The sequence below is a fragment of the Salvelinus sp. IW2-2015 genome, unplaced genomic scaffold (assembly GCF_002910315.2).
Source record: "Salvelinus sp. IW2-2015 unplaced genomic scaffold, ASM291031v2 Un_scaffold917, whole genome shotgun sequence".
Taxonomy (NCBI): Eukaryota; Metazoa; Chordata; class Actinopteri; order Salmoniformes; family Salmonidae; genus Salvelinus; species Salvelinus sp. IW2-2015.
The window spans coordinates 15,348-28,227 of NW_019942646.1; the positions used below are offsets into that span (position 1 = coordinate 15,348).

Sequence of the window (12,880 nt, forward strand, 5' to 3'; positions counted from 1 at the left end):
ACCCTCTTCTTCACTCCTAAAGCCAAAACATCAGCTTGGAGGCTAGCCAGACATACCAGCATTTAAAATGTCACAGTTATCAATATCTCTCAGATCGTATAAAACCACGGCGGGCTGGTCAGCATTGTGTCATCACAGTTAAACAGAGTATTGAGCCCAGGTATGGTTCCATAAGAGACCGTTCCAGATAAAGCTCATTCATGATTATTTTGTCTTCTCTCTCTTTGATCTTGTTTTGTGGGAGCCAGAAGTTGCATCTGAGATTCCGTTTTTAGAATGTCTTCCAATTGGCTCCATATTACCTATATAGTGCACTACCTTTGACCAGGGCCTACTGCACTACAGAGGGAGTAGGGTGCCAATTGGGATGCAACTATAGACTGGCAGGTCATGGAAAGGTCAGCAGACTTTATCATTACAAATATAAGGGAGGTTAACTGAATTATGTTGGTATTACAAGCTTATAAATCTATGAACGGAAATGCTTCAAGAGTTTTGTTATTTTTGGTGTTATGTGCAAAAACCATGTTAATCCTATATCCAGGTTACAGCCTACATGTTCACTCTTAATAATATTTGTAGATTTTCCTATGTAAGACATGGGTTCAAATATAACATTTTTCATATTAATGAAGGTACAGTATTATAACTGCAGTACCTTAACACTTCATGGTTCTTTCTTTCTCTCTTTCTCTTTCTTCTTTTTTCTTTTCTATTTTCATTATATGATGATCACCAACCAATTGTGCTTTGTTGTCTTTCCAGGTTCTATGACGCTCCCAGCTTAACCTATTCTGAGCAGATCGAGAGAAGAGAGCAGTTGGACGAGAGGGATGTCTCCTACTGGAGGAGGAGAGGCCAGGACTTCAGTGTCCTCCTGGATTACGCCGATGGCCGGGAGCTGAGAGCGTCCGCTAGCTTTCTGAAGGCCTCTGAGGTGGCATGGAGGCCACAGGCCCTGATAGCAGAGGACCACAGGGGGGAGAGGGAGAAGCAGCAACAGAAGCAGCTATGGGATGACACCCCCATCTCCTGGCTGAGGGAAGCTGACGCGGCTCCTGGACAGCTGAGGGTATTGACTGGGGTGACTGGGGAGCGGAAGTGCCAGAGCCTGGGCACAGAGGAGTGGAAGCCTGCAGTGGGGCTGGGGAGGCAGCTGTCGGATGGGGAGGGCGAGAGGTGGGCTCAGGACCGGCAACACCGCCTGAGGACTCCAGAGAGCGCTGGTTCTATCCTTCCCAGAACCAGAGGGAAGTCCCAGTCCCTCCCCAGAGTGCTGTCGCCTGATGGAGCTACTGAACACACAGACACACAGTCCAGTTTGGTCAGTGTCCAGCTTCGACCGGGCCAGGTTGATAGACAGAGAGTGAACAGCACCGTCTTTTCCGGGCCTTATAGTAGGTATTACCACAGCGCCGCAGTCGGCCGGGACCGGTGGGCCAGAAACAGTTGGCAAAGRGGCGGTCATGTTGCACTTTTACCAAAGCCCAGGTTCAGCAGGCCTGTCAAGCCTCCGTCGTACGAGATACACCAGCAGACTAGGGGTAGCCAGGAGATGCTTTCTGTAGCTGTAGTAGATGAACAGGGTGGGTCCAAACAACAGAAGGACAACAGGCCTATCTATCATCCAAGGGGTGGAGAACTGCAGAGACAAGACTATTTCGCACAACACTCCGCAATCTTTGGCATGGAGCCCCCCGGTTACATCCCGCCCCCGTCTTATAAGAGAGCCCCTCCCCCAATCAGGGGAGGCCTAATCAACCGCAATGAAGTGGTGAACTATAAGTGGAGGGGGGAGATGCAGATACAGATGCAGATGCCTGTGAGCTCAGAGGCGGGAAGGTGGTTTTCCAGACAGACAGGAGGGTCGTGGCTGGAACACTATGGGGATCGAGGTATACCCTACAGGAAACAGGTTAACCCTAACCCAAATCTTAACCCTGGATACACCGAGGAACATCTGGGGCATGTTCACTATTTACCCTTTGATGATCCGCGAGTGAGACACATCTCAGGAGGGCCTGGCGGAAATTCTCTCACTGACTCGGACAAGCTTATCCGAAACATCAACAAAGAGATTCCCTGCGCTAAGGTTTTAGGACAATCCACACATGATAGTGCCTTTTCCCCCCCACATGGGCTATCTCTCAATACCGACAGCCGCAAGACATCTGTCAATGACAACGACGGTAGTAGTACTAGATGGTGCCACAGGGGTTTAATAAACAAAGGAAGTGTAGACAGTGTAGCTCCTGACCAGAGCTGTGGTAACTATCCAACCGCTTTTCAGGTTAGACCGCCCCCTCAGCAGATCAGGCTTGTGGACCAAGGTGTGTCAGAAACTGTGACTCAAGTGAAAAAGAAAGAGCCTGACTCCTCAGAGAAAGAGAAACCAAGAAAGCCTGACTCCTCAGAGAAAGAGAAACCAAGAAAGCCTGACTCCTCAGAGAAAGCAGAGAAAGTAGAGAAAAAGAGCGTAAAAAAGAAACTTAGCGAAACAATATTCTGTTTGGTGTCTGTTCCCATCCCCCCAACGCCGGGCAGTACGTCCCATGATCAAAACAACAATGATGAGAAGCCGCCAAGCCCAGTCCGGCCACCAAGCCCAGTGGACAGTCCGAGCGAGAACAAAACTGGCCACTTAACAAACCAAAGTTTCCAAAGCACATCTTCAGCAGAGGCTGAGCTGCAAGCACTAACCGGTAGCATAGCAAGCAGCAGATCAAGCAGCAAAATAGTGAGAAAACTCCCCATTAAACCCCCCAAAATAAACCATCACAAGGAGCTGAAACTCTCAGGATCCTGGCCTGGGAACCAATACCGTGACCAGGAGACTCAAACTAGCCCAGAGGCCAGAAAGCGTCAGCCTCCCCCTCCTCCTCCTCCAGGTCCTGAAAACAAGGAAGCACAAGACCCTCAAGTCCCTGCCCCAGGTTCCCCCGACCCAGGCGTCACCCCAGACCCCAGCGGTGTGGGCAGCACTGCATTCAGCTATCCCATAAAAGGGGTGAAGAGCCTGAAACCATCCAGCAACAGCGCCTTTTCCAGGACGGCCACTTTCTCAATCTCCAGCCAGCTGAACAAGAGCACAGTTCAGCCGCCAGCAGCAGCGCCACCACCACCACCCTCAGGAAACACGATGGAGGCCAAACCAGCAGCGGCCTGCAGTGGGCAGGAGGGCTTCGGTCAGTTCCTGCTGAAGCCCGTCAGCAGACGGCCATGGGATGCCATTGAGGAGCTAGAGACTATCAACAAAGAGCTCCAGGATCAACAGCAACAACCACAGCAGCAGAGCAGCAAGAGGCCCAGTGTTGACCAGTGCATCGAGGACCTCAACGAGGCCTACAAAGACATCTTAGAGCTAGGCACTGCCAGCAATAACGTTCCCAACAATGGCGGCGCTGTGCAGATCCCTGAGCGGATCAAGATAAGGCTGGCGGGGGAGGCGGGGCTCAGCAAACCCAGCAGCCTTAGGCGCAGTATCGAGAGCTGGACTGTGTCCGTCGACCCAGAGTACAGGGAGGTCAAGAGCGCCTTCTCAAGACCCGCTGAAAGAAAGTCAGTGACATTCAGCAAGCAGCTAAGAGAGGAGCTCCCTGTCCCGCCACGCGATCCTACAGGATTCAGAGAATACAGGGTTGTTTCGAATTTGTCACGGAGAAGTAGCTGCAGTGGCAGGTCGGTGAAGCTAGACCTCTCTTCGCCTTCGGAGACACCACCGCCTTGTGACTTTACCGCCCCTAGTGACTTTATTGACTCTCCTAGGGATCCCAGCGAGATCAGAGACTTAAGCCCAACGACGCCAACGACGCACACGGCAGCAGAAGTCCCCTGGGCAGATAGGCAGCCGATGCAGGACGCCTCCACACTTACGAGTCCCCCTGATTATGAGGACATATGTCAGTCTTTACAAAAGACTCGAGACTCAACAGAAGTTAACAAAACTTTGACAGCCAAATCTAAACTTGGTGGTGGTAGAGGCAATACAGTGCCTCCAGGGGGCGCCGGTCTAGACTCCGAAGAGGAATGCCCCATTTGTAAAAAAGAGAGCGAGAGCCAGATGTCCAGACCAAGCCCAATGTCTCCGCTCCATGAGGAGTCAAGCCCAGACTTGTCTGATCAAAGTAGCGCCACGATCGTCGGTGACAGTGGTAGTCCACAAGGAGCTGAAACATATGAAGAACCAGCTGAGGACGAAGTAGACACACAGCTATCCTCCGACTCTTGCTCGAATCGTTCAGAGGCTCAGACTCTGTGTCAAGATTGGAGGGAGCAGCTGTCACTCACAGATGATAAGAATGTGGGTGGGAGTGCTACTGCTGAGAAGACCAATCAAAACCAAGCAACCAAGGATCTCAACAATCTATACGAAGTGAAATGTGCCGAGGGCATCCCAGAGAACGAATCCATAGAGGAGAGGGCAGCCAGGATATTAGGGATTGATGTGCCTGCAGAGTCTTTAGTTACAGAGGAGCGGAGGGCTAGAGAGCCAGCAACAGATGAGATTGAATTAAGAGAGAGTGAACCCACTGCTGGAGAAGATCCAGAAAGAAGCAGTGCAAACGAACAGACATTACAAACACATGTGAGAGCTACAGAGTCTGGGGAACTGCGGTCTACAGCGTCTACGGTTCCTGACAGTGGGCAGGAGTTACAAGAAAACAAGCCGCCACAGGATACCCCAGAGCGCATCAGGAGTGCCAAATGGACCCAACTGGGTCGAGAAACTCCAGGTATGCTGGAGTTTCCGCCAGACAGACTACCACTTTCAGTCCCCATGAACCCCGACCAGAAGCTGTCTCACAGTCTGGAGGGAGAGAGGAGGGGCAGAGGTGCCTCACAGCACATAGAGGCCCTGCAGGACAAGCTAGCTGCCTCGCCCAGCCACCAGGTGGCGATAGAGCGGCTGGCTCGGATGAAGGTGGTGGACTCGGTGTCCCGCATGAGTCTCAGCATCAGGAGCACAGACTCTGGGGAGGTGGAGGAGGTGGACGGGGAGACGGAGGGGGAGGCCAGCGGTGGCGTTGAACAAGTGGAAGAGAGCGCTGTCCTCCCTGCTCCCTCCCAGAGTGACACAGTGGACGATAGAGAGGTCAAGCTAGAGGACGATCGAGAGGCCTCTGAAGATACAGTGTTGCAAGATGAGGAGGTGTCATCTGTCTCGGGTAGCTACTTGATGCATTTGTTTTTTCTTCATTTTATTCAAGTATTTTTTTCTGTCGAGCTGTGTTACATGTTTATTCTGAATATGAGAGTGTTTCACCAGGAATTAATAGTTTCATATTTTGTTTGTTACACATTTGTGATACTTTTTTCACTGCCAAATGTGACTACACAAATATTGTTGGTTGTGACTCTAATGAGTTATAATTTATGGCGCATGTATTTCAAGCAGTGAATTGTGGCTGTTATTATGGACTCTTCCCACAAGAGGGGGCTATTTGACCTACAATTCAAATCTACCACCACACACAACTGATATTACATTATTTTCATTCATTTTGAAGACATTTTTTATGTGTGTGAAATACATTTTGGACATGTTATGAGGACTGTCACATGAACTATAGTCTACGTCCAAAATGGAACCCTATTACTTATTTTGTGTACTAATTTTAAAGGGCTTTGGTCAAATGTAGTGCACTTGATAGGGAATAAGGTGCCATTTGGGACTCAAATTTATTCCCTCTAAATGATCTAGTGTATCCCTTCTTTCTGTGTATTCTACCAGAGGCCTGAGACCCAAGCCCAGTGGATTAAAGTGGAGAGAGACTGAGACGCCCGTCATCTTTCTCCATCTGAGGTTTAGCTCCCTCCAACACTGTGACCTGGCTGCCCACTAGAATGCCTTCATCTCATCCCAAACACAGAAACGGCCTTCTCCGACAACAGCATTGTGTACACCCTCACCCTCGGCGTCGTTGAGTGCTAAGAGTGTTCCACTGCCAAAAGGGAGGTGTTCCCCCACCTAGGGGTAGCTTCCAACTAACCCCCCTCCTCCCCTTTATCTCCCCTCAACCCATCCTCTAATTGGGGTTCTACTAGGATGCGGCCCAAATGGCACCCTACTTCCTATGTAGTGCACGACTTTTGTAACCCTACTTCCAATGTAGTGCACTACTTTTGACCAGGGCCCTTTTTGACCAGGGCCCAGAAAGTAGTGCACTACATAGGGAATAGGGTGCCATTTCGGACTGAATTCCTAGGCTTCTGGTAGTGGCTTGTCCTTTCTCCTTTCTTATTCTACCCTCCCAGATGCTTTTCATTGGCAGACATTATGCAATTCTGTCAAGCGTATAACAACTTCAAATATGTTGAAATCGAATACCGTTAGTTGACTCATCGTTAACATGCTGTATGATTCTGTTTGTTTATGGGCGAGCTGTTTAGATATAAATGTAAGTACTTACGTTTTACACAACAAGGACACATAGGGAGAATATTCATCATAAAAGCTGTTCCGTTACATTCAGTGTCGATTACACCAAAATAGTTACATTTTATTGTTATTATGGAGAGTTGAGAAGAAATATATTATATTGGACGTCAATGTCTTTGGCTCGAGAAACTGTTTTCATTTTCAGATTAATCGATCAATCGATCAGTCTATTATTCTTTTTGATACACTGTGGCCTGTCTGTCTCGTCGCTTTCCCGCACACTGTAATCATAACCCATAAAGCTCTTCAATGAAGAGTCACTCTATACCTACTTTGTGGCATAATGGTAAATCAGTGATATGTATTCTGAGGCATTGGTTCTTCTACATTATGGGGGGAAGGGAGTTGACTAGCCTGTGTGAAAGTCTGTTTGTGCTATCATGTCAACTCCTTGTCACTCATTGGCTTTCAGGGTTGGGATCAATTCCATTTCAATTCCAGTCTATTCAGAAAGTAAACAACATTTCCTAATTAAAAATGATTTCAGTGTACTTCCTGAATTGACTGGAATTGAAAAGAAATTGACCCCAACCCTGTTGGATTGACAATGAGCATTGGACTTGTCAAGAGCACAAACAAATCTAGGACCAGGCTAGGAGTTGCCATCTGTATCCATAAATGTGCATTTATAAGCTGGGTCAGGATATATAAGATCATTCTGGGTAGTCAACGTAAATGTTGTAAAAAATCTGGTGTATAGCTCGATTTCCCAGGTCGTTTCAGGAAGCAATAATGGCATGGAGTGTGGCAGTTTAAGTTGTAAACAAGAATTATATGGACAAGATAGAGCAATATTGTCATACAAACAGCTGTGGCTTAGTCAGTGGAGCTGGGAAACATTGTCAGGAATCTTGTTGTGTACGTACCCAAATGGCACCCTATTCCCTATATAGTGCACTACTTTTGACCAGAGCCCCATGAGTCATGGTCAAGAGTAGTGCACAAAATAGTCAATGGGTTGCCATTTGGGATGTAACACTTTAACAAGTCATCGTTTTAATCTTCGTTTTAAAATGTGTCAGAATTGACTGGGTGTAGGTGGGTGCTTATTTCATTGGAAATATCAGTGGCCATACTTGTGTATCATGTGAAGAGACTACGGCCATGTCTGACATGGCACTCTATTCACTATATAGTGRACTACCTTCGACCAGGGCCTATAGAGCTCTGGTAAAAAGTAGTGCAATATATAGGGAATAGGGTGCCATTTTAGACGCAGCCTACATTTCACTGAATATGTATTTTTGTTATCATTGAATTGTTAACCAGTTTGCATAATGTACAAAATAAAGTATATTTTAACTATTTTAAGAGATATTTTGTATTTAACCATTATAGTTTATTTCTGCATACTTTGATCACAAGTTGAANATATAGTGCACTACTGGGCCCTGGTCAAAGGTAGTGCACTGCATAGGGTTCAGGGTGCCATTTTGGGACTCATTCCTAGTGTTATTGTAGCAGCTTCTTCTTTATCCTTTCTTATTCTACTCTCCCGATGCTTTTCATTGGCTTATTCTACCCTCCCAATGCTTTTCATTGGCTTATTCTACCCTCCTGATGCTTTTCATTGGCTTATTCTACCCTCCTGATGCTTTTCATTGGCTTATTCTACCCTCCTGATGCTTTTCATTGGCTTATTCTACCCTCCAGATGCTTTTCATTGGCTTATTCCACCCTCCAGATGCTTTTCATTGGCTTTATTATTCTACCCTCCTGATGCTTTTCATTGGCAGACATTATGCAATTCTGTCATGCGTATAACAACCTAAAAAAAAATGTCCATAGTGAATACAGTTAGCTGACTCATCGTTCACACTCTGTGTGATTCTGTTTGTTTCTGGGCGAGCTGTTTAGATATGAATGTAAACACGTTTTACACAACAAAGTAGACATAGGAGTCAAGAGCTGTTCTGTTACATTCAGTCGATTACACCAAAATATTTACATTTGATTGTTATGGATGGAGAGAAGTGAGAAATGTATTATATTGGACATTAATGTCTTTGGCTCGAGAACTGTTTTAATTTTCAGATGAATCGATCGATCAATCCGTCAATCAATCAATTAATCAACCAATCAATCAGTCTATTATTATTTTGTTACATTGTGGCCTGTCTGTCTCATCGCTTTCCCGTACACTGTAATCATAATCCATAGATCTCTTCAATGAAGAGTGACTCTATACCTACCAGATGTCAGGGTTAGGGTCAATTCAAATTCAAGTCAGTCGTTTCAGGAAGTAAACTGAAATTCCAATCTATTTTCAATGATTTCTCAAGAAATTGAAAATGAGAAGCTATTTATTAAACACGTTTTTCCATTTATGAATGTTCACTTCCTGAATTGAGTGACTTCATTTTGAATTGGCCCAAACCCTGATGTAGTGAAATGATAAATCAGTGAAATATATTTTGTGAGGCTTTGGTTCTACGTTATGGGGGTGGGGGTTACCTAGGTGACAGTCTGTTTGTGCTGTCATGCCGACTCCTTGTCACTCATTGGCTTGACAATGTGCAATGGAATTGACAAGAGCACAAACAGATCTGGGACCAGGCGTTGCCTTCTGTATCCAGATGTGCATTTCATTATAGACTGGATCAGGTTACAAGACCACTGGGTAGGGAAATCAATGTTTTAAAATGATCTATCTGGGTGTATTTTAGCTCTATTTCCCAGGTAATTTCAGGAAGCAATAATGGTATGGAGTGGGAGTGTGCTAGTTTGAGTTGTAAACAAGAATTATATGGACATAGTAAAAAGATAAGAGCAATATTGTCGTACAAACAGCTTAGTTGCTTAGTCAGTGGAGCTGGGAACCATTGTCAGGAATCTAAATATTTCCAAGTCCCAAAATGGCACCCTATTCCCTATATAGTGCACTACATTAGACCAGAGCCCCATGGGCACTGGTTAAAAGTAGTGCACTAAATAGGGAATTGGGTGCAATTTGGGGCATAACATTTTAACGAGTCATCGTTTGAATCATCCTGTAGCTAAATGGAGATGTATCAGGGTATGCTGGTGGGCGGGTGCTTATTTCATAGAAAACATTAGTGGCCATACATGTGTATCGTGTTAAGTGACTACATTTCACTAAATATCCATTTTTGTTATCATTGAATTGTTAATCAGTTTGCATAATGTACAAAATAAAGTATATTTTAAATATTTTAAGAGATATTTTGTATTTAACCATTCTATTTTATTTCTCCACAATTTGATCACAAGTTGAAAGTACCATATTGTCTGTACAGTATCATGTCTGTACAGTACCATATTGCCTGTACAGTACCATATTGTCTGTACAGTACCATATTGCCTGTACAGTACCATATTGCCTGTACAGTACCATATTGTCTGTACAGTACCATATTGCCTGTACAGTACTATATTGTCTGTACAGTACCATATTGCCTGTACAGTACCATATTGTCTGTACAGTATCATGTCTGTACATTATCATATTGTCTGTACAGTACTATATTGTCTGTACAGTATCATAATGTCTGTACAGTACTATATTGTTTGTACAGTATCATAATGTATGTACAGTATCATAATGTCTGTACAGTACTATATTGTCNCATAATGTATGTACAGTATCATAATGTCTGTACAGTACTATATTGTCTGTACATTATCATGTCTGTACAGTACTATATTGTCTGTACAGTATCATAATGAGAGTATATAATTTTCTAGCGCTTTAAAAAGAAAAGAAAAAAAGATTGACATAAAGAAGGATTGTCCTTACAAGCAAAGCTATGTGCAGTGTGCCTTGATCAAACGGTCATTCTGTTCAGTGACAAGATGAGGGTTTATCTTCTTTGTGAGTCTTGACTTAATGGGAAATTCTGATTGTGCCATGAGTTCCCATTTCTAGTGCATTTTCACACGCTGTCTGAAAAACAGTTGAACATTTGATGTTGGACGCTCTTACTGATGATCCATCGATCCATCTCACCTGTGTTCTTATGTTTAGGGTCAGCTGTGACCTGCAGTGTTGGGGTCAATTATTTATTTCAATTCAGTCAGTTCAGGAAGCTAACTGAAATTCTAATTTACATTTTTCTGTATTTCTAATACATGCCTCTGTATTGGATTGTTTTTTTTTTTTTGGGGGGGGGGGGATAATAATTACATTTATTTTCTGGAATTAACTGAATTGAAATGGAATTGACCCCAACCCTGGTGACCTGTCTTATGTTTGTCATCGTCTTCCAAGCCAAATCATGTACTGTTGTTTTGTCGCTGATTCATAGCAACATGTTTAGAAATAAAAACGAAAAAAAACAAACATTTATTTTAGTCATGCAACTTAACATTTCTTTCTTTCTACATTGAGTGAATTTTGTGTTTTAGACTGCTGTCAATGATACAATGGTTAGTGAAGGGTGTGTAATGCATTGCAAAAGGTGCACATTAATGCTGTTTTCCTATTTGTCAAAGGTGAATACATACTGTTCAATAATCACATCGTTTTATAACATACACTTTCATGTAGCATTATTGCGGTTGTAGCATTTAATTGACTTAGAACTTTGTCTTAATTACGCTTAATATTTCTGACTGACATTTTWWWAAWWWTTTTTATCAAGTCGCTGCCATAGGCAATTTCGGCATTAAATTATAATTAAGGCCAAATAATTACTAATTGCACACTGTTACATCATTTTAGGTGTTACAAACAACTTATTCTGGTTCTGCCACTTCTTAAGCCTGAAAGGTAGCAATGTTGACTGCATACGTACATAGTGACTGCACTTAACTTTCTTCACTGTGCTAGGGTCTTTCAATCAATCAGGAGAACAGTGCTGTTAATCAAACCATACATAGACTTCCAAAAATGCACAAACTCCCATTCGAAACAACAACTATATATAATATAACTATATTCATTGATTCAGAAGTTTATTGATCAATTGAGTCCATTGATCAATATCATTGATTAATATCCCATAAAGAGCAACCAGGTGGATAGATTACCAACGGTTGTTGACGCCCGCATTTCGTCTGAACTTAGTACCATTTTTAAGACTTTTGCTTGACTTACCTGCAGTGAAGTCCTCTGTCTTAAAAGGAAATGTAAAAAATGTTTCACCTTCATATTCATCTCCAGCACCACCCCAACATCAACATATGTTGCGTTTCCATGTGTTGCAGTGAAAAATATAGAAGAAGATAAGTGTTTCCAATGACATCATCGGTGTATATCGTGGGATTTTTTACATTTGAATGAAAAAAATTGTTATTGGAATTTTTTCCTCCCCACTCCCCTTTTTCTCCCCAATTTCGTGATTACGATCTTGTCTCATTGCTGCAACTCCCCAACGGGCTCGGGAGAGGCGAAGGTCGAGTCATGCGTCCTCCGAAACATGACCCACCAAGCCGCACTTCTTAAAAAAAAAAAAAGTGTTTTAAATTTTACCCCCTTTTCTCCCCAATTTTCGTGGTATCCAATCGCTACTAATTACTATCTTGTCTCATCGCTACAACTCCCATACGGTCTCGGGAGAGACGAAGGTCGAAAGTCATGCGTCCTCCGAACCCGGAAGCCAGCCGCACCAATGTGTCGGAGGAAACACCGTGCACCCGCCCCCCTTGGTTAGCGCGCACTGCGCCCGGCCCGCCACAGGAGTCGCTGGAGCACGATGAGACAAGGATATCCCTACRGGCCAAACCCTCCCTAACCCGGACGACGCTAGGCCAATTGTGCGTCGCCCCACGGACCCCCCGGTCGCGGCCGGCTGCGACAGAGCCTGGGCGCGAACCCAGAGACTCTGGTGGCACAGCTAGCGCTGCGATGCAGTGCCCTAGACCACTGCGCCACCTGGGAGGCTAAGCCGCACTTCTTAACACCCACCGTCTTAACCCGGAAGCCAGCTGCACCAATGTGTTGGAGGAAACACCACTCAACTGACGACCGAAGTCAGCCTGCAGGCGCCCAGCCCGCCACAAGGAGTCGCTAGAGCGCGATGAGCCTTCCCCTAACCCACACGACGCTGGACCAATTTTGCGCCACCCTTTGGGACTCCCGGTCACGGCCAGTAATGACACAGCCTGGCTGTAGTGACGCCACAACACTGTGATGCAGTGCCTTAGACCGCTGCACCAATCGGGAGGCCAGCATCATGTGATTTTAACCAATTATGAGTAGGCATTAACTCCTAATTGCCTACTAATTGGATGATGATGTCATTGGGAACACATATCTTCCTCTGTCTTTTTTACTACAAAACATAGAAAAACACAATTTTCACATATGTTGATGTTGGGGTGGTGCTGGAGATGATGAATATGAAGTTGAATTTTAAAAATGTTTTCCCTTAAGAAGTAAACTGCCCCTTGATCACAACACAAAAATGGCCATTACAGAACATAGCTAGGCTACTGTCCATAAATTGGCATGCCAGAGGAAGCTGGAACTTGGTGTCATTT

At 44.7% G+C, this 12,880-nt stretch overlaps 1 protein-coding gene across 1 annotated transcript; it reads left to right on the forward strand.

Moving 5' to 3' along the window:
- Window positions 1-765: 765 nt before the first annotated feature.
- On the forward strand, window positions 766-7,750 carry LOC112069148 (junctional cadherin 5-associated protein-like; the record flags this gene model as incomplete). The annotated part of the gene is made up of 2 exons (XM_024136439.1): window positions 766-5,165; window positions 5,732-7,750. Coding segments are annotated over 2 exons (4,408 nt in total), but the record flags the coding sequence as incomplete, so codon positions are not given.
- Window positions 7,751-12,880: the final 5,130 nt, after the last annotated feature.